This window comes from Harpegnathos saltator, unplaced genomic scaffold (genome assembly GCF_003227715.2).
Source record: "Harpegnathos saltator strain DR-91 unplaced genomic scaffold, Hsal_v8.6 scaffold486, whole genome shotgun sequence".
NCBI lineage: Eukaryota > Metazoa > Arthropoda > Insecta > Hymenoptera > Formicidae > Harpegnathos > Harpegnathos saltator.
In genome coordinates this window covers 259683-281875 of record NW_020230300.1, presented here as the reverse complement: position 1 = coordinate 281875, position 22193 = coordinate 259683, and the positions used below count along the sequence as shown (strand labels likewise).

The window sequence follows — 22193 nt, the reverse complement described above, 5'->3', positions numbered from 1 at the left end:
CTTGATCCCACTAAATATACAGCGGTTCCTTTGACCGTGCATATTGTATTTTGAAGTGAATATTGCTGATTGGCCTGGATCAACCCATGATTTTTTTCGTTTGGGATTATCGAAATAGATCCATTTTTCTTCCCCAGTAACAATTCAATATAAAACACTCTTCATTTTTTGTCAAGCAATCGATGAATAGCAAATATTCAACCGGTTCGCAATGGTATTTTCCGATAATTAATATGGAATCCATTTTCTTTTTTTGTGAATCTTTCCCACATCATGTAAACATTTAGTAACTGTTTAGTCCGATTAACATTTAATGCTCTGGCAAGTTCTGAAATGGATTGTGCTGAATTTTCGTCCAATAATGTTTGCGAATCTGCATCTTCAAGTTTTTTAGGTTCCCCTGAGCAATCTTTGTTGTTAACATTGAAATTACCACTTTTGAATCATTTAATAAAATAATATTTACATGTCTTAATTAACACATTGCATGCAGGAAACGTACTTTTACGTTTTTTGCTGTCTGTCACTAGAACGCGGGTCACGTAAAAGTACATATTTAGTAGATTTGTGCGGAGAGCGAGTATCGTATAAATACGATAGACATTGTAAGTGTGTATGGTATTTGTGTTGTTAGGCAACGATTTCCATTGTTTCTTTAAGTAAAATAAAAAAAGTTTCGTTAAGAAAAACATAATAGTTATCGATTTATTGCGATTTTACTGAATGACCAAACTCCCGTGAAATTCACGAAAAAACACCCGCTACACGCGTAAGTCCGCGGCGAAATATACCCGCATGCAATGTGTTAATGGAACAATATTACCATAAGTTTCTATCAGAATTCTATGTCCTTCAACCGCTGTTTTCTTTTGATTAAAAAACAAAAGCAACGCATGTCAAAAATACTCTTTAAGAAATTCTATTTTTAAGATGGTATCAATACCATTTTTACTGCGTCTGTTGTTAGTAAATGATTACACATCATGGATTAATATTAAAGCATTAGAAACAATAGCTATGATTGGAATGTCTTCGACAAAACTGACCTTAGTGCCATGCCATCTCTTGTAGAGTCCTCAAAACTAAATCACACTTCTAATAAAATAGATTATAAATTCCTATCTGCGTAGAATCATAATCATAAACTATAAACTAGATTTTGTTAATTTACACTAAGGGGTTCCTTGCTCAACCCATAAACCCCAAACCCATACATCCCAAACTCATATATATTTGAAGGCAAGATCTCGAAATGATCTGGTCAGTGAAAACAAAATCTGGAATTAATCCGGCCATTGAAGGTAAAATCTCGAAATGACCTAGCTAGCTAGACTTAGCTAGATGGCAAAATCTGGAATTAATTCAATGTGAAAGCAAGAAACAGATAAACTGTAAAATCATAAAAGAATCGTCGAAATCATGTTATCAAATTATAACAAATTAGGATGTCTTATGAATTTAACATTGCATTTTCTCCATTTTCATCTCAACTACTTTTCCAAAAATGTAGAACACTATAATGAAAAACAAAGCGAGCGGTTTCACCAAGACCTGAAAGAAATTGAGAGAAGTTACTAAGGTAAATGGAACGAAAATATGATGACGGATTACTATTGGTTACTGAAAAGAGACACTAAAAAGAAAGTGATACATAAAAAGAAAGCAATCCCAAAATCATTTGAAGAAAAAAAGGTACGATCGCACAAAAATAAAAAAAACAGAGGGATTAGTGAAGTTATTGGTTTATCTGTATCTTATCTTCACTGACCGGATTAATTCCGGACCTTATCTTCACTGGCCGGATCATTTCGAGATGTTGCCTTCAAGAGTATATGATTTTGTATAGGTTTGGAGTTTATGGGTTGAGGGTTCAAAGGACTTGGTTTGGTTGGTTTTGGATTTTGTTTCAGTCAAAACATGTAAGATACAGTTGATCTTCCTTCTGGTATAAAATACTTTTTTTATTTTGTGGTCCTATGTTATTATTTGTGAAAGATAAAAAATTTGGTGTGAACATCTACTGTGAACATCTGATTACAAATAACAATATCATTTGTAAGATAAATGAAACAATTCGATCGTTAGGTGCTAATGAAATTCTTCAAACTAATTCTTTCCAAAGCAGAATAGATGTTTGCATCGCACAGGACAGTGCTCAGTTTGAATACTTAGCTTAAATAAACGCAGTTAATAAACTCAGAAACGCAATAAATGCAGTAAAAGTTTATTTTTTCATCATCATATTAGGTTGCATTGAAAGCCGCTATTTACGCTGCATATGCTGTGGGCAGTGATAGATATCTCTTATCTGATTTTGAAGTGTGAACATTTCCCACTAAAATTCAGTTATTAGACGCCATCCTTTGTTTACACAAGTGCTTTTTTATAACTGAATTAAAATGGATAATTGTTTTTCCGATATGTACTTCTACATTACTTTGATTTAAGAAAAAGTGCAGCTGAAGCTCATCGATTGCTTGCGAAAACTTATAGTGAATCTGCTCCATCGAAAACAATAAATAGAGATTGGTTTCGACAATTCAAAAGTGGTGATTATGACATTTACGACAAACAACGACCAAATCAATCGAAAAAATTCGAAGGTGAACAACTGCAAGCTCTATTGGAAGAAAACCTTGCTCAAACACTCAAAGAATTGGCTTAGCAACTCAAAATCGATAAATCAACCATTTCACGACATTTACAAGCCATGGGAAAGATTCAGAAAGAAGGGAGATGGCAGCCACATGAATTGATCGAAAATGTCATTGCTAATCGTTTAAACATCTCGATTTCTTTGCTTGCAAAAAGAAGAATTTCTTGTGGCGTGACCGGCGATGAAAAATGGATCTATTTCGACAACCCGAAACGTAAGAAACCATGGATTGATCTTAGCCAATCATCATCAAAACGACGTCATCATCAAAACGTCATCACCAAAACGAAACATCCACGGTCACAAAGCAATGCTCTCTATTTGATGGGATATGGAGAATATCATGTATTATGAGTTATTGAAACCGAACGGAACAGTCACCACCGAACGTTATCGACAACAATTGAAGCGTTTGAATGATAATTTGATGCAAAAACGACTATCAATTATATCAAATCGTCGAAAAATGATTCTTCTCCATGACAACGCTCAGCCCCATGTTGCGATAGCCGTGAAACAAACACTGATGGAATTCGAATGGGAGCTTCTCCCGCACTCAACGTATTCTCCGGACCTGGTCCCAAGTGATTACCATCTGTTTCGATCAATGCAACACGCTTTGGAAAACATTTCCATAATTACGGAGAAGTCGAAAATTAGATTGCTGAATGGATTGGCTCAAAAGACAAACCGTTTTTTCGTCGCAGGATTCAACTTCTGCCATAAAAGTGGAAAAAAGTCAGTTTCTGAAGGCAAATATTTTGATCATATATTCATATATTTTGTTATTAAAATAAATGCTCAAAAAACACAAAACCAGCAACTTTCAATGCAACCTCCTAAAGGTAGGTCCAGACTTGTGTCGTATCACCGTATCGTATCATGATCGTAATCGGCCAAGTATGGACGAGACACTATATCGTATTTGCGTATCTAGATGATACGCAAGAACGATACGACTATGATCGACTTGGTCGTCGATGATGGAGTCGGTATTGTTGGGTAGGTGCTCCGTTGCAGCGGAAACACCTATTAACCGAAAATACTTATGGCGATAATGATGATGAAGATATTCTATCTTCTTCTGATCTTCCGGTGTCACGTGCAATTTCTTCCCATGTATCATTTCTTTTTAATTTATTAAAATGATGGGGATCCGCTGAATTCCAAAGAGTACTTTTTGTTTATAAAAATCTATTAATTCTAACACAACTTTCTCTCGTGACCACTCCATAGCATCAGCTATGACTGCCAGATACGAAGTGATACGACTGAATAAAACGAGAGATCCCATGCTGGCAAATTGATACAAGATCTGGACAGGATAAGTTATGTCTACGCTCATTGTATCCGTATCACGTATCCGTATCACGTATCATTTCTTTAATGTTCGCCGAAATACCGACCAAGTCGATTACAGTCATAGCGTGTCTACGTTTCATTTCTTTGATGTTTCGGCGAAAGACTTCAAGTCGGTCATAGTCGTATCGTGCCTGCGTATCACCTTGAGAGCAGATACAATACGCAAAAACGATACAGTGTCCCGTCCACACTTGCCGATCATGATACGCGATTATGATACGATACGGATATATGACACAAGTCTGGACGTGGTTTACGGGATCCCGTTCAGATTTGGCCGATCATGATATGCAATTATGATACGATACGGTGATACGACACAAGTCTGAACCCATTTTAAGAGATTCAACATCATTTCAAGCTCATTGGAGATATTTAAAAAAAAATTTTTAGGATTAAAGTTTCTTATCTTTTTTTGTATGTAATCAGAACCCAGCAAACACAATATTACATGTAACATGCATGTCAGTTGTAATTTCCTACTCAACAATATAACTGTTATATTACACATATGTTACATGTGTTATATAACAGTTATATTGTTGAGTAAGAAATTAAAACTAATATGCACGTTACATATAATATTGTGTTTGCTGGAAATATATTAGGTAGTAAATTTAATTCCTGCCGCTCGCTACTAGAGAGTGCCGGCTCCAACGCTGGCGAGTTTCGACGGTGAAGTCGCATGTTTATTGTAGTTCAAACATTACTGAAAAGAGGTTGTTCGCCTCCGTGGCGGTTGGATGTGGTTCCTGTAACTACGCATATTTTTTGACCGTGGGGACTGCGTACGCGTTATCCCTGTTTTTCTTTTACCTCCATACTACTGGAAAATAGCCTTACAGAATTTCATCTATCTACACCGTGAGAGTGGCGTTGAAGCAGTACCCTATCATGCCCAGAGCCGTTTATTGAAAAAAAAGACATTACTGAAAATGATTCAATCCTCACAGGTTAGATTTCTCGACGCCAGATTTTCTAATCGATTGAAAATGAACTGCGATAAGCTGTTTTTCTGACATGTGCTTCTTTACTACTTCAACCTCAAGAAAACTGTAGCTGAAACATATCGCTTATTATCTGAAACGTATGGTAGTGAAACTCTATCATGAAAGAACAAGTAGGAAACATGTAGAATTTGATCTGAACGCTTTTGAAACGGTGATTTTGACATAAGAGACAAAAAACGTCCCAGCCGAAAAAATTTGATGAAGATGTTGAGCTGCAAGAATTGCTCGATGAGAATTCAGCTCAAATGCTTTTAAAGTTATCGAAAACGTCAAATGTTACTCCAATGATCGTCTCAAAACGCTTGCATGCCATGGGAAAAATTCATAAGGGATATAGCTATCATGAGTTGTCAAAAAATGCCATTTTGAATCGTTTGTCTATCGCGACTTCCTTACTTGCCAGGCAAAGAAAAAAGAGTTTATTGTAGCGTATCGTGACTGGCGATGAAAAATAGATTTATTTTGATAATCCCAAGCGGAGGAAATCATAGGTAGACCATCCACTTCAACGCCGAAGAGGAATATTCACGGGCATAAGATCTTGCTCTGCATTTGTATGCTGTATTACGTGCTATTACGTTCAATGAAACCGTTACAGCTGATCGCTACTAACAACAATTATGCCGATTGAGTGACAAGTTGATGCAAAAAAGACCATCCGTAGCCAACAATAAATGCAAAGTCATTCTTTTGCATGATAACGCTCGACTATATATTGCGAAAAGCATGAAGCAGACACTTCTAGAACTTGAATGGGAAGTCCTCTCGCATCTAGCGTATTCTCTAGACTTGGCATCGTCGGATTACCATCTCTTTCGGTCGATGCAACACGCATTTACGGACACACATTTCTCCAGTTACGAAGAAGTCCAAAAATCGGTGGATGAATGGATCGCCTCGAAAGACACCGCGTTCTACCATCATGGGGTTGCCCTGCTGCTGAAGAGATGGGAAAAAGTAGTAGAAAATGGAGGAAATTACTTTGATTAAGATTGATTCATCTTCCCTTCGAAACAAATCAATTTTGGAGACGAAAAGGCGGCAGGAATTAAGTTTACCATCTAACATAATAAAAAATGCTATGTTCCATTTAAAAAACTCAATTTTCGGTCTATGTAGCTAGTTTCCGGTCAGTATCGAAAGTTGAAGATATCATCACTGGATAGAACGTGCCCGATTTAGTTATGAAAATTTTCAGGATTTTTGCTAAAAACCATTTTCCTCCACTTTAAAAATAGTGGATGAGTAGTCTAAAACACCCAGTGTATATATTTAATTATTTATTTATTTATTGTTTATCGCTTGATATATATTCCACCTTGTCTCTCAGGTCTGATCTGCTTGCGTATAATGGAAGAGAGATTCGCGTCCACACATTGACACGCTCATAAAGATATGAATTCAACTACCGCGATACGAGCGCAGCGCAATTTTCATAATTACGCCGTATACATGTTTACGAATTACTTTCAAACATTGTGTGAGGCTGAGGGGATTAAGTACGATTAAGCACATAAGTAACGTAATCTCAAACGATTAACGGTGACACTTGCTCCCCGCAGAACGAGATACAGAAATTGCAGTCTCAGTTGAACGATATGAAAGCGAGATGCGAGAAGGCGGAGAAAGAAAAGAGCGAAATACTGATGCGTCGTCTGACGACTATGGAAACGATGTCGAATAAAACGTCATCGAGCGAGGTGGCGAAGCTGCAGAAGAAGAACGAAGGTATTCGTCTCGATCTAAGAAATATTGCCGTTTCTTGAATATTTCTTTCTACTCGGCGAGATGTCACATGATATGTAACAACGTCGGCGCGTGTTCCAGCGCTTGTGCAAGAGAAGAATGTGCTGTTGGCGAAGATAAAGGGTCTGGAAAAAGAAGCGAATATTAAACCGTACAGAGGCGAAAGGGACAAAGCGCACGATGAATTGCGGTCGAAGCTGAAGGCCGCGGAAAATCTCTGCGAGAGCTTGATGGACGAGAACGAGGACATGAAGAAGGAGATCAGACAACTAGAAGAGGAGATCTATGAGCTGCAGGATAATTTCAGGTAATGTATCTTCTTTCGCGCGGAACAAGGTATACCATGAACACACAGAGCTTCCTTACTTAACCCATTAACACCGAAAAGTCCAAAATTTTTTGTTCATTTTCAAGCTTTGTGCTTACTAAGTAAAACGTGAGCGATTTATATGTAACTCTATTTCCTAGTGTTTTTTGGTGTGCTCTTTCGAATGGCGGCGTCAAAATTGAGCTATCTCTACTAGAAAAATAAATATGACGGTTTAAACAAAAAAAAAACACGGAAAATACACTTTTTTTTTAACGATTTTTTTTTCACATCGAAATAATATAGGTAACTGAAGACCAAGTGTACTAAAGGGGGACAAAATAGTTGTACTTTGAAAATCCAACCCGCAAGATTATCATATACAACATGGCGACATTAAAAATGGCAGCTGAAGCGAAAAAACTTAATATTTCACTTTTTTCATAGAAATTGGATTCGACTGATATATATTATTTTTCATCCCAAGATGGTAAATTAAGTAGTTCTATTTTAGATTTACAAAAATATGGAGTTTTCAAAATGTCGGATTCAATATGGCAGTTAATAAATTGAAAAAAATCATTAATATTTTAATTTCTGAATTTTTCTTTATTTCTACTGGAAAATTTTTATTATGAAAATACAAAAAGGACAAGCAGAAAAATAAAAATAAGCCAAACAATATTTTCGTCCCCTAGCCAAAGTTTGACGTTGCCCTACTCTTACCACGTGGAGGTAGACCAAAAAAAGGTCTTGTTTTTTTTGTTTTCTTTGTTTGGTTTTTTATATTTTTTATATTTTCTATTTTTTTATTTTTTTACTTTTTATTCTTTTTGCTTTATTTTTTTAGTTTTTTTAGATTTATAAAATTAAATATTTACTTAAATTTTTTTGTATTTGTTCTGCAAATTTTAAGTTTTATAAAAACTTTATGACATGGAGTGTCTGATAAAACATGATTTACAAAAGTATAAAATGCAATCATTGCAGAACTTATACGTTTTTAAAATGTTTCCGTATTACACTTCCTTTTCAGATTAAAATGAAAAGTAAAACAAATAAAAAAATAGAAAATATAAAAAATATAAAAAACCAAACAAAAAAAATAGAGAATATAAAAAATATAAAAAACCAACAAGAAAACTAAAAAAAACAAGACCCTTTTTTTCGTCTACCTCCACGTGGTAAGAGTTGGGCAACGTCAAACCTTGGCTAAGGGACGAAAATATTATTTGGCTTATTTTTATTTTTCTATGTGTTCTTTTTGTATTTTCATAATAAAAATTTTCTAGTAGAAATAAAGAAAAATTCAGAAATATTAAAACATTTATGATTTTTTTCAATTTATTAACCGCCATATTGAATCCGACATTTTAAAAACTCCATATCTTCGTAAATCTAAAATAGAACTACTTAATTTACCATTTTGGGATGAAAAACAATATTTATCAATCGAATCTTATTCAATTTCTATGAAAAAAGTGAAATATTAGGTTTTTTCGCTTCAGCCGCCATTTTTAATGCCGCCATGTTGTACAGTCTGTAAAGTAAGAGCGTGTACATAAATGGTAGTTGGTTTCAAATATCGTCCTAGTTTTTTTTTTAGCCGTATTGTGAGGCATATCTCAAGCACAAGCTTCGAGGAAAAAGAGTGTGCATTTTGAAGCAGCTGACACGACAAATTCGTCTCATTTAAAGGTCTTTATCGAACGAATACGCAGTCAACTTAGTGGAAAGTATGCCTCGGAGATGCCAGGCAATTATCAATACCGGTGGTGACTGGACTCATTATTAATGGTATAGCATTTTTCTTCTCATGGAGTACAACAAATCCATGTACTTAAAAATCATTAAAAATAAATGTTTCTACACATTAACCCGTACACACTCTTACTTTACAGACTGTAGTGGAAAATAGTCTCGGAGATGCTAGGCAATTATCAATGCCGGTGGTGACTGGACTCATTATTAATGGTATAGCGTTTTTCTTCTCATGGAGTACAACAAATCCGTATACTTAAAAATCATTAAAAATAAATTTTTCTACACATTAACTCGTACACACTCTTACTTTACAGACTGTATATGACAATTTTGCGGGTTGGATTTTCAAAATACAACTATTTTGTCCCCCTTTGGTACATTTGGTCTTCAGTTACCTATATTATTTCGATGTGAAAAAAAATCGTTAAAAAAAAGTGTTATATTTTCCGTGTTTTTTTTGTCTAAACCGTCATATTTATTTTTCTAGTAGAGATAGTTCAATTTTGACGCCGCCATTCGAAAGAACACACCAAAAAACACTAGGAAATAGAGTTACATATAAATCGATCACGTTTTACTTAGTAAGCACAAAGCTTGAAAATGAACAAAAAATTTTAGACTTTTCGGCGTTAATGGGTTAATACGCATGCCATATATTCACACTTTATAGTTTTTTAGATAATCTGCAATTTATTTGGATTCGTCTAACTGCGAAGTGCGACTCACTGCTCTGTGAGACTTTTTGTAATTAAATTATTCAAAGTTAGATGTCACTTTAATATATCACGTGCACGTCATGTGTTCGCACATCGAGATCAGTATCTCTGTTCCTTTTAATAGATGCTACATTTCGATCTTTGAGTAAAAGATATCTCTCTCTGCGCCCGGAACTTTGATTTGGAACACTACAAAATTGAGAATCTATATACCGGCGACGACGCGTCTCAAACGAAGAGATCAAAATTTCTTGCAAAATGAGCTATATGGATTGTTGCGGGACAACGATTTGGACGGGAAATGTATATGTGATCCCAATACATGACGGTACCCTCGCTTTTCGCCAAACACGGAAACCATTGGGGTACCTTTGTTTGGTAATCAAGCTTACGAAATCTGTGAATTTTTTGTCGTGTTTTACGTCACTTTTCTGGGATCACATCCACTTTTTTGCAAACATTTCAATTGAAGGGAGTAGCGAGACAGAAAGAGTTCTATGTTAAGATTTCGCAATAATTAAGAAATTTTTACGAGGGATCACCCTCATCATCGTAGGCTTTGTACAAATTTCTTTATGCGTCTCTATGAAGAACAGAGATACTTAAAAGACGAATCGAATACTACGCATTTGGATACACTACATCGCAGCATACCCTATACGTGTATCGTTTATCACATAAATATCATTTTCGCACGTAAGGGACGAACAAGCGGACGAGTATACGCGTTTGCGAAAAAGTTTGGAGCAATCTAACAAAAACTGCCGGATATTGTCGTTCAAACTGAGAAAATTAGAGCGCAAATCTGAAGAATTGGAAGGCGAGCGGTCCGCTCTAGAAAAGAAGTACGAGGAGGTAAATTTGCAATACTGAATTATTTTTTCTACCTACATATTATTTTTATGTGTGGCGTTTGTATATCTTAGGTGAAGAAAACGGAAGAAATTCTGCAGAAAGTGAGCAGTGCATTCCAGAACAGAACGCAGAAGAAGCCAACGGAGCTCATGACCAAAGTGCAACTTAAAAAGATGGTCGACGAAGTGGAGAAAGAAATAGGTTTGTTCGTTACTTTGCTTTCTCGTTAATCTCGCAAAAAGGTTGGATACATTACTAGATTATTAATATTTCAGAGGACATGCTCGGTGTCTTTACTAATATAAAAAATGGACATAACGTGGACATACCAGATGTGATGAAGGAAAATAACTTGAAATATGATATGCTCCTGAAAGAACACGAGCTGCTTAAAGAAAAATTCGAGACTGCTGTAAAGGAATTGTCTAATGAGAAAGAAAAGAAGAAAGCACAATCAAATGTAAAGAGGGAAGATACAAAAAGCGTGGATTTGCAAAATAGTAAACTAACACTCACTTTACAATCTAAAATTTACAGAGAAAGACGATAGAATGTGTGGAAAATCTCGAAATTTTGTTATAGTGAAAGGAAAGCTAGAGGAAGCACTTACTTTACGGGAAAGCGAGAGGAAAGCATGGGAGAAAGAAAAACTGGCGCTTTCAGACGAGAAGGATAAATTGAAATCTAAACTTCTTTCGCTATCTGCCGAAAAATTGAGAGTTTACAATGAGGTTGTACAACTAAAGAAAGATCTCGGTAAAATTTGAGCTTCATTCTTAATCTATTCGTGCAATTATTCAACTTTATAATGTCTTGATAAAAAAAATTTTTTCGACATTTTCATTTTATATGTAGGGGAAAGTCGTCTATTGGATCAGCTTTCAATTTTCTTTTATACTTTACAAATACTTAATAAAAATGAGATAAAGACTAATTAGAAGTTACTCTTGATTTGTTTGTGGCATTCTATAATTTTTTGAGATTTTTTGTATAACATCTTTCGTAGATATGTCTTTTAAAATCTCTGCAAGTGGTACAATTTTGGCAATTAGTTGCTATTAATAATTGTTTAATTGTTTAATTGAAATTACAGTTGGTATAAAAGACTAAAAAAATATTTTTCCAATTGAGTAAACATGAAGATTACAAAGATAAAATATTTTTGTTTTTAGAAATTTAGTTACGAAATTAATTAAAATTACAGATTGTATGAAAAATTAAAACAAATATTTTTAAAAATAAATATTAAAATTACTTATTAAAGTAATTATTAAAATTATATTCATTTTTATATGAAATTTATTTTATATGAAAATTTTATATGAAAAAGTTGAATTTATATTCATAATAATATTCTTTGACTATATAGTTAAAAATTGCGGAATTTATATATATATATATATATTTATTATATCTTCAACTTAAAATTATAGAAATAAAATATTTTTGTTTTTAAAGACTTCGACGAGAATTAAAAAATAAACAACTATTAAACAAAAATTAGTTTTTCAATTAAAACAAAAATAAATATAGATAACACAAAAAAAAGTAAATTACTTTCTATAGCCTTTAAGAACAACAGTCACAAATGTAGTTTTCCTTGAAAATTCTTAAATTATACCAGTACAATACAGGCAATCAATAAGTGGTACGATTTAAGAGACTAGTTATATTTTTCAAATTATGGCAGTAAAGCATACATAGAAGAAAGGTTATGTCCAACCTATGTCATGTAAATATGTTTATTTTAATGTAAAAATGATAAGCAGCTAAATTAATACACTTTTTGAAACTTTCCAAATACCTTATGTAAAAGTGGATAAAGCTTACTTCTAAAACCAAAAAGAACCTTTACTTGCTTCTTTTAACAAGATGCTTTCGCGCGTAAACATCCACTTTCTTCTATTAACTTTAGGTCTGTTTTTTATTACTGAACTAGTGTACATTCAGGGAACATAAAAAGAAATAGATATACATCTAGGAGTTAGTGAAAGGGAGAGGAGAAGAGAATAAGTGCAAGTTAGTGCAGCCAGTTCAGCAATAAAAAACCAAACCTTTTATGTCGATAGATGAACCTCGCATAATACGCAGATGGCGCTAGGCTTCCGGATTCGGATGAAACATAAAGATACTATAATTTAAAAACTGGTACAATATCGGTGACTTTCCTCTACTCAACGTACGAAACACACACAATAGCGATTATATGTAACACAATTTTTGTTCAAATACAGAAACAAATAAGACATCGGAAAAAGATAAAATGGAAGCAACAATAAAAGAATTAAAGGAAAAGCTATCTCAAGAAGAAGAAAAATGTAAGAAGATGCAGGGTGATTTATCAGCATATACCGAGAGAGAATCGAAACTCTCGCAATCAATTACATCTGTAAGTAAATATATATTTTATAATCCTAGAGCGTATTTTACTTTTAGTATCTGCTCAATCGTGTTATTATCTTTTGAAACAGGTAGAACAAACCAAAGCCAAGCTCGATGCTGAGGTGAAACGTTTAAAGAAGGAATTGGAAAATACGAAATCCTCTACATCAACAAAGATCACGGATCTAACTACCGAGCTTATGAAGTTTAAGCAAGAAAGTGAAAAATTAACAACACAATTCGACAATGAAAAAGAAGCAATAGAAGCTGAAATAGTGGCTCTCAATAAGAAGATATCTACCTTGGAAAAGTCAGGACAGAATACAAAGCGCATGAATGAGATGAAACAGATGTACAATGAAAAAATTTTGAGTGAAGTATCATTATTTGGAAGAATAATATTAATCTAAGATAAACAACATACTTGTGCTATATTGTGCATTTTGTCACATTTAATTTTATTATAATGTGATAAAATAATTTCAGATCTTGAGAATGAGATGAAGAAACACGAACAAGAACAACAGACTTTACAAGAAAAGTATCAAGAGCTTAGCAGCTCAAAGCTACAACTTGAAAGGGAAAATGTATTTCTGAATAGGTAAACAGCAATTCAACACTAACAGTGTGAGGAGTAAGAATTCACTACCAACAATATTAAATATCTCATGTGATCTATTTCATTTTATCTTACGTTTCATTATAGTGAGTGTGCAAAGCATAAAGAGGATTTAAGTAATATTCAAGCGGAGCTCGAAGAACTGCGTAAATCGATGAGAATGAAAGAGAGCGAATGGCGATCAGAAAAAAATTCTCTTGAGGTGCGTCAATTTCACACAATGGTTATTATAATTAATTTTCACATACTATATTTTCACATACTATATTTTTTCAACTTACAATCCCAGAGCCAGATTCGCGAGAATCAATCACCAAATAAACTTATTATAACTGAACTGAACAATGAAATCAATGCATTAAAGAAGGAGAATTCTACTCTACTGGAACGATTGGAAGATATGAGGAAAATAGTAAGCACACAATACAATATTTTGTTGATTCTTTCATAGTTTATTTTGAGATTTGCAAGAATAATTATGAACTTGGAAAGAATTTCCTTATTAAGAAAAGAAGAAAATATAGTCATAAATTCACAGAATGACGATCTGTCTGCAAAACTGAAAGACTACGAAGCGGTTTCTAAAATTCATCAAGTGTTGATACCCGACACGACAGCGCTGGAATCAGAAATTCGGAAATTAAAGAACGCCTTGACGAATACGGAAAAGGCCAAAAAGGCAGACTTGGCACAATGTAAAATGCGCTACGAACACAGAATCACGGCAATCAACGACGAAATTCAAGCGATTCAGAACCAGTTGTCACGTTACAAAAAAGAACGTGACACTTACAAGCATATGTTGGAGGGTGCACAAAAAACGATAGGCGAACTAAAATCTGCAAGACAAGGCAGACTATCCAGTGCATCTTCTGGGAAGTCGGACGAGGTTCGTAAAGAATGACAGAATTTTGCACTGGTCATTTTGAATAAAATTATATAATTACACTGACATATTTAAATAAATAATATTGCTAGCATCAATCGTACATATTTAAACAAATAATATTGCTAGCATCAATCGTATCATAAATCTACTATTTATTCAATCTTTAAGAAGAAGATGATATCTCTAATAAAAAGATGCTCTGTTATTAGGATGAAGAATCGTCGAGTACCAATATATTAATATTAGAAAAACAGATCAGTTCTATGGAAGATGAGCTTTCCGAAACAAGGCTCGAAGCTTCCAGACTGAAAGCCGAATTGGTTTCGGAAAAGTCAGCTAGTCACGTTAAGGTGTCCGAGTTGCAATCACGAATCAATGAGGTAATGACGAAGACCGTAAACTTCCAAAAATATTTTCCCTACTTTATATTCTTTATGTTTGTAGCTGGAGGAAGAACGATTGCTCACCAGTGGTCGTTCGAAAATTCCAGGATTAAAAGTGCGAATGGAATTAGCTTGGCAAAAAGAGAGAGAAGAACATCAAAGATTGCTACAGGAAACGGCAACGTTAGCGAGGGATTTACGGCAAACATTATTCGAGGTACCCAGACAGCACCGGACATCCAATGGATGTACATTTCATATCCAATTTATGTCCGTATGTCTGATTTACGTCCGTGGACATAAATTGGACGTAACAAGGCTGTCCTTATTAGACATCGGACTTGTAGGACGTCCGATGTACGTCCATTGGATGTCCTATGTCCGAAGTTGTGACAAACGTACGTCCTCTGGACGTCTTTTGTAAAAAAATGGATATATAACGGACGTCCAGTGGACATCCGTGTGCTGTCTGGGTATTGACCAATAATCTAACATTCGTTAAATGAAAAGATATAATTGACTGAAATTCTTTATAATTCCACGAACGTTATTCTTACAGATAGAAAGAGAGCGTAGCAAAGAACGGCTGGAAAATAAAAGAAGACAGGATCAGTTGAAGAAGGTATTCGATGAAGAGAAAGATGAAAATAAGAAGAAATTAACGGAGGTGATTGAGATTACATATAACGCTAAGTTGAATAAACTTAAGAGAATAACAATATATAATACCCACTTTTTCACTTGCGATCAACTCTAGTTGCAATGTGATTTACTTGAGCTGAGAGACGCGCATGCGAAATTAAGAACAAGCAACGAGAAGATGAGACGCGAAAAGGAGCGACATGAGAAAGAGAGGCAGGAACTTAAAGACGTGATATTGAACAAATGCAAACTAGAGCAGACCGAGCTGCGAAACATCAACATTCTTATGCAACAAGTTCAGGATCTGTTGCAGCTTTTCCCTGAATTGAATACTGTAGCGGAGAACGGAACGCCCGATGCTTATACGCCAACCCCACCGAGACGATTGAGGGTACGAAAAGTAGAATGTTTCCCGTATTCTAATAATTACGATATACAAGATATCCCATTTTAATTACCCCAGATAAATACGAGGGTAGTCTCAGAAATACCTGACCTAACAAAGAAAACAAAAAATTTGGGAAAAAATATCTTTATTTCTCTACATAGTCTCCTTTTCGCTCAATACATTTTTCCCAGCGATGTTCAATAGCTTCGATACCCTGTTTATAGTGGGAATCGTCGAGCTCCTCAAAATAGCCATCAAGCCACCTTGGTCCATTGTTTTGACTGTTCCTTCGTCTCAGGTGTGAAGTGATGGACCCATGGTTATGAATCGACACAAAAACTCGGCTTTATTGCTGCGAAACTTCGCCAAACATTCGATTGAAACATCCTCACGACGCTGTTTTTATTCCAATCGCGGCACCCATCTTGCGCACAGCTTTCTCATGTCCAAATTTTCAATCAATATGCGATGTACAACACTTTTTGAAATGCCTACCATGTCTGCTAACTCGCGCACTTTCAGTCGACGGTCATCCAATACCATTTTGTGGATTTTCTTCACCATTTCTGGCGTGGTCACCTCATTTGATCGACCACTGCGATGTTCGTCTTGGCAGCTTGTATGGCGTCGTTTAAACTCTGCCACCCAATATTTTACTGTTGTAAACGAAGGAGCAGACTCCCCCAGAGTAGAATCTAGCTCCGCTTTGATATTGGTTGGACTGAGGCCTTTCAAATGAAAGTATTGTATCACATAACGATGACCAATTTTTTCCATGTTTACAAATTCACTGAGAGCGTTCACTATTGATGGCTGCCAAACAAATACTAAACAACGTAACGTCGTCAAACTTCAAACTTAAGCTTTATAAGGTTGGTACTTTCTACCATAGTCATTCTTTTCAAACAACAACCGCTATCTATATGTCAGGTCAGGTACTTCTGAGGCTACCTTCATATCTTAAAAAATATGGAAGATACGGGAAAACGTTTCAGACAAGAGTTGTAAGGATATCAAGAAGGGGAGACGTATAATACTGACATTTGTTTGACTTTGCGGTTACTTTAAAAAGTGTTTTGAAAATGTTTTGACGTCATCTATGAGAATATGCAATAAAAAATGTAGGTTGCTGTTTAAAAATTCAAGGTTAACCTTGACGGATGTTTTCAAAGTGATTGCAAAGTCAGACAAATATGATACCCTTGATATTCTATAACTTTTGTCTGAAACTTTTTCCATGTCTTCCATATTTTTCAAAATATTTGCCTGGTGCAATTAAAACGAGACACCCTGTATAACAATCTTAATATAATCTCTGTAGGGACCAAAGTCAAGAGAGTCGTCGCCAATGTTGGAAATGTTGGAACCAAAAAGCGATGTAAAAGGTATTTGTTTAAAAATAAATCAGCTTAGATTTATCGCATAGATGATTCACTTTACAAACATGTATTCGTATTTACAGTTACTCCGATACTCGGAGAAAGAACAGAAAAATTAGAATATACTATTAAAAAATTAATGGACGTTGCAAAGGAACTTAAGGAGTCAAAGAAAGCAGCGGACGAAGCGAATGCAACACGATTGAAGAAGCTAGGAAAAAGGTGAGCTCTTCACAATTTATGCGGCTTGATTACTCTCTAACAATCCAGAAAGTGTCACATTGTTGTAATTTTAGATCGACGTCAGTTGAGAGTGACCCAGGAAAAGGAGTACTTTTGAATCGCAATAAACCGCGTTTGAAGAGGAAGAGTCTGTCCTTGGAACAAACCTCTGGGCGCCAAGAGGTGAATACAGATTGCATCGTATACATTTCGTAGAACATTTCGTAATACATTTTGTTTGTTGTAATTTTATGTTGAAGTCAATTAATTTCTGAGATTCAAATTCCTACACTTATGATAATAATCGCGATCTTTGCGATCATGCAATTCAGTCTCCAGCTATTTGGGGTACGGACAGCAACATGTCGAGCATGCAGTCGTTGGAAGGATCGGAAACAGGGTCTCACGTAGTCAATCGACAAAGGGATTCCAGCGTAGACAGGTATGGTATTCATGATATAGGCGATATCTCAAATTTACGGTAAAATTAATAATTTCTCTATATTCAGCCGACTTTCCGGAGGGTCGACAAAGAGCGAGATGTTGGAACGCGATAAGAAGTACGGGAAGGGAATAATACGGAAATTAACGCACAAATTGACGAAATCGTCAAGTGTTGATGACCCAAACATGACTGACTATTCCCTTCAGGCAAGAGAAAATCTAAATATTTAATATTTCTACACAAAATGTTCATTTATATTAATGTGGCTAAATGCTTGTACAGACGTCCGGTTCTGAGACCAGCATCAACGAAACTGTCAAATTGGAGAAGAAAAATCTAAAGAAGAAATTAACGGCCATGTTCAAGAGAGGTTCGAGAAGCAACAGGTATCCCGAAATAAATAACAATCTAATTTAAATTTAATATTTAGTGTGGTACGTTTTTTCCACCTGACGAATTTCTGTGAAATCTTGCATTTCTATATTTTTTTGAATCACTGATTATAAATCTGAAGTTAGATTTCAAAAATTCAAAATAGATCCGATATGGCTGCCATATAAGAATAAATACAAATAAAATTTATATAAAACTTACCTTTTTAGACAAAAAGGTAAAAAAAGGCGCCAAGTACAAGCGTATTGTGTTATTTTTAGAAATTTTAAACTCAAATTATTTTTTTAAGGCATATATGTGTATATAACATAAGTTTCTACAAATAAAACTTATCAAATTATTTTTCTTTCAAGATATATATGTACATAAGCTTTTAAAAGTAAAAATTATATCGTATTATAAAAATTTAACACGTTTATTAATAGTGTCCAATATTAAAAAAAATATATTTTTAAAGGTTATTGTTATTCAAGGAAAACCTAGCTACAAAAAATGTCCATGGCATATATTTTTACAAGTAAAATTGATCATTATTTATTAGCACACTGAGTTATATGGTTATTTTACTTGTTATTATAACAAGTTAATTATTATAACAATGCAATAAAAAAATTTAATACAAATAATTTGGCGCAGCTGCACCAAAAATTATATCGAACTAAAACTTGTTTAATACATACATGACAGCATTTTTATTATAATAAAATGTAACTTATAAATTCTCTCTACACATATACGGTGTAATGTTTTATTTAAGTTTATATAGTATTATATTAAATTATAAACCTTCACTATAGAATATAGATATCGAAAGGTGTATATATTCTACATATTTCGATATTTTTTTATTCAAAGATGTTATTCTTATTATAATTGACGAAATGTCAATGATATCTAATTTGACTTTTATGTACATACATCTTCGATATAGTTTTTGGTGCAGCCGCGCCAAGATTATTTGTATTAAATATTTTTTATTGCATTATTATAATAATTAATTTGTTATAATAACAAGTAACATAACCATATAACTCAGTGTTCTAATAAATAATGACAAATTTTACTTATAAAAATGTATGCCATGGACATTTTTTGTAGCTAGGTTTTCCTTGAATAACAATAACCTTTAAAAAGATATTTTTTTTTAATATTGGACACTATTAATAACGTGTTAAATTTTTATAATATGATATAATTTTTATTTTTAAAAGCTTATGTACATATATATCTTGAAAGAAAAATAATTTGATAAGTTTTATTTGTAAAAACTTATGTTATGTATATAATATATATCTTAAAAAAGGAAATAATTTGAATTTGAGATTTCTAAAAATATTAAGTATACAATAATCATATACAGGGTGGACCATTTTAACCTTTAATGGAGAATAACTCGACCGGTGAGCGAAATAATGAAAAAAGTTTCATATAAAAGTTGTTGGACAAGGAGGGGGACGTATGACCATATCCTCGAATTTGATCTTGACTTTGACCTTAGGGGTTATTTGAAAGTCAAATAACATTTTTTAAATGGAATTGCCTATTTTCGACCCCGGATTTGGAAAGAGCGGGAAATTTTAGAATAGGACATGGTATGATCGATAAGATCAAATGTCATGTTTTGAGGTCATTTCAAAGTCAAAAGGAACTTGTACGTGTATTCATGCGAAAATCGTATCTGTATACGGGGATTTCTAAATTATCTTCTACACTTAGCATTACCCAGAGACAACGACGTGGACGTGGTAGAATTCTGCCTCTTTCGGGGTGCTTGTTTAGAGTGAGTCCCCTTGCCTCTCACTATGCATACTTTGCTATTGTTAATCTAGCTATTCAAAAGGTTTTCGAAAGTTGCACCGTTAGCATTTATGCAATAATTGAGCCTTCTTTGGAAATGGGCCACTGTGCTGAGCAAGACATTTCGTGGAATCGCTTCGTCTTATGCGATTTTCCATATCTTCTCTTGTTGTTGGTTCTTCTTTGAAAACAACTTCTTTCAAATAGCCCCAGAGATAAAAATCGAGTGACGTCAAATTAGGAGAACGAGGAGGCCATGCAATCGGACCCTCTCGACCAATCCATCGGTTCGGGTACCTTTCATCTAAAAACCTCCTGACTATACGTGCAAAGTGCGGTGGTGCACCATCCTGTTGGAAGAACATCCTTCGCCTGGTTTCCAAGTCTACGTTCTCCAACAAATGAGGCAATTGGTCTGTGAGCAAATCGAGGTACGTATTTGCATTCACAGTACGTTCGAAAAAGAATGGACCGACCAAGTATCCATTAACAATCCCGCACCAGACATTGAGGCTCCAGCGGTGTTGATTGTTAATGGATACTTGGTCAGTCCATTCTTTTTCGAACGTACTATGAATGCAAATACGTACCTCGATTTGCTCACAGACCAATTGCCTCATTTGTTGGAGAACGTAGACTTGGAAACCAGGCGAAGGATGTTCTTCCAACAGGATGGTGCACCACCGCACTTTGCACGTATAGTCAGGAGGTTTTTAGATGAAAGGTACCCGAACCGATGGATTGGTCGAGAGGGTCCAATTGCATGGCCTCCTCGTTCTCCTAATTTGACGTCACTCGATTTTTATCTCTGGGGCTATTTGGAAGAAGTTGTTTTCAAAGAAGAACCAACAACAAGAGGAGATATGGAAAATCGCATAAGACGAACTTGTGAAGCGATTCCACGAAATGTCTTGCTCAGCACAGTGGCCCATTTCCAAAGAAGGCTCAATTATTGCATAAATGCTAACGGTGCAACTTTCGAAAACCTTTTGAATAGCTAGATTAACAATAGCAAAGTATGCATAGTGAGAGGCAAGGGGACTCACTCTAAACAAGCACCCCGAAAGAGGCAGAATTCTACCACGTCCACGTCGTTGTCTCTGGGTAATGCTAAGTGTAGAAGATAATTTAGAAATCCCCGTATACAGATACGATTTTCGCATGAATACACGTACAAGTTCCTTTTGACTTTGAAATGACCTCAAAACATGACATTTGATCTTATCGATCATACCATATCCTATTCTAAAATGTCCCGCTCTTTCCAAATCCGGGGTCGAAAATAGGCAATTCCATTTAAAAAATGTTATTTGACCTTCAAATAACCCCTAAGGTCAAAGTCAAGGTCAAATTCAAGGATATGGTCATACGTCCCCCTCCTTGTCCAACAACTTTTGTATGAAACTTTTTTCATTATTTCGCTCACCGGTCGAGTTATTCTCCATTAAAGGTTAAAATGGTCCACCCTGTATATACAGGATCATCGAAAAGTATCGAACCCTCCTAATATCTTCAGTTAGAATGCATTTTGAAGAAAATGTTCAATAGCAAAGTTGTATGGTTTCAAGCGGGGAGTAAGATGATGACCTTGACTTTGACCTTGACCATGTCCTTCAAGGTCATTTCAAGGTCAACCTTATTTTTTTTAATAGAACCCTCAACATTTTATTGCATATTCTTATAGCTTAGCTCAAGAGCTTTCCAAAACACTATAATAAAACATTTTTTCATTAAGTACTTTTTGAGTTATAAAGGTTTGAAGTTAACAATTTGTTAAGTGGTGTGTGATTCCGGCCAATTAAGGCAAGAGTGGTGTGTGATTCCGACCAGTTAAGGCAAGAGTAGTGTGTGATTTCGACCAGTTAAGGCAAGAGTGGTGTGTGATTCCGACCAGTTAAGGCAAGAGTGGTGTGTGATTCCGGCCAGTTAAGGCAGGAATGGTGTGTGATTCCGACCAGTTAAGGCAAGAGTGATGTGTGATTCCGACCATTTAAGGCAAGAGTGGTGTGTGATTCCGACCAGTTAAGCGAATTTCATTCCAATTGGTCAGCTTGGGCAAAATATTCAATTGTATCAAATAATTCACAACAAATGTTCAAATTGTTGCCCTTCAACAGCCTGGCAATGTGCCAATCTGTTATAAACAGTTGAAACCATATTCTGCAACGTTTCTGGCGGTATTAGTTCTATCTCTCGAATTATTCTCCCTCTTAAATAATCTAAATCTTGAGGCTTGGT

At 34.9% G+C, this 22193-nt stretch overlaps 1 protein-coding gene across 3 annotated transcripts in view; it reads left to right on the top strand.

The window, feature by feature from the left end:
* LOC105189996 (kinectin) overlaps positions 1–22193 on the top strand; it is a 34274-nt gene that overhangs the window by 4484 nt on the left and 7597 nt on the right. For all 3 annotated transcript variants that reach the window (XM_025302344.1, XM_025302343.1, XM_025302345.1), the window contains 22 exons: positions 6591–6756; positions 6856–7081; positions 10263–10416; positions 10488–10617; positions 10692–10916; positions 10999–11172; positions 12651–12805; positions 12888–13170; positions 13285–13399; positions 13505–13619; positions 13707–13829; positions 13956–14306; positions 14516–14686; positions 14751–14906; positions 15249–15356; positions 15447–15722; positions 17041–17104; positions 17182–17320; positions 17395–17503; positions 17653–17762; positions 17830–17971; positions 18048–18151. In XM_025302344.1, the coding sequence (XP_025158129.1) occupies positions 6591–6756; positions 6856–7081; positions 10263–10416; positions 10488–10617; positions 10692–10916; positions 10999–11172; positions 12651–12805; positions 12888–13170; positions 13285–13399; positions 13505–13619; positions 13707–13829; positions 13956–14306; positions 14516–14686; positions 14751–14906; positions 15249–15356; positions 15447–15722; positions 17041–17104; positions 17182–17320; positions 17395–17503; positions 17653–17762; positions 17830–17971; positions 18048–18151 (3596 nt within the window). The remainder of the gene's footprint in view (positions 1–6590; positions 6757–6855; positions 7082–10262; positions 10417–10487; positions 10618–10691; positions 10917–10998; positions 11173–12650; positions 12806–12887; positions 13171–13284; positions 13400–13504; positions 13620–13706; positions 13830–13955; positions 14307–14515; positions 14687–14750; positions 14907–15248; positions 15357–15446; positions 15723–17040; positions 17105–17181; positions 17321–17394; positions 17504–17652; positions 17763–17829; positions 17972–18047; positions 18152–22193) is intronic.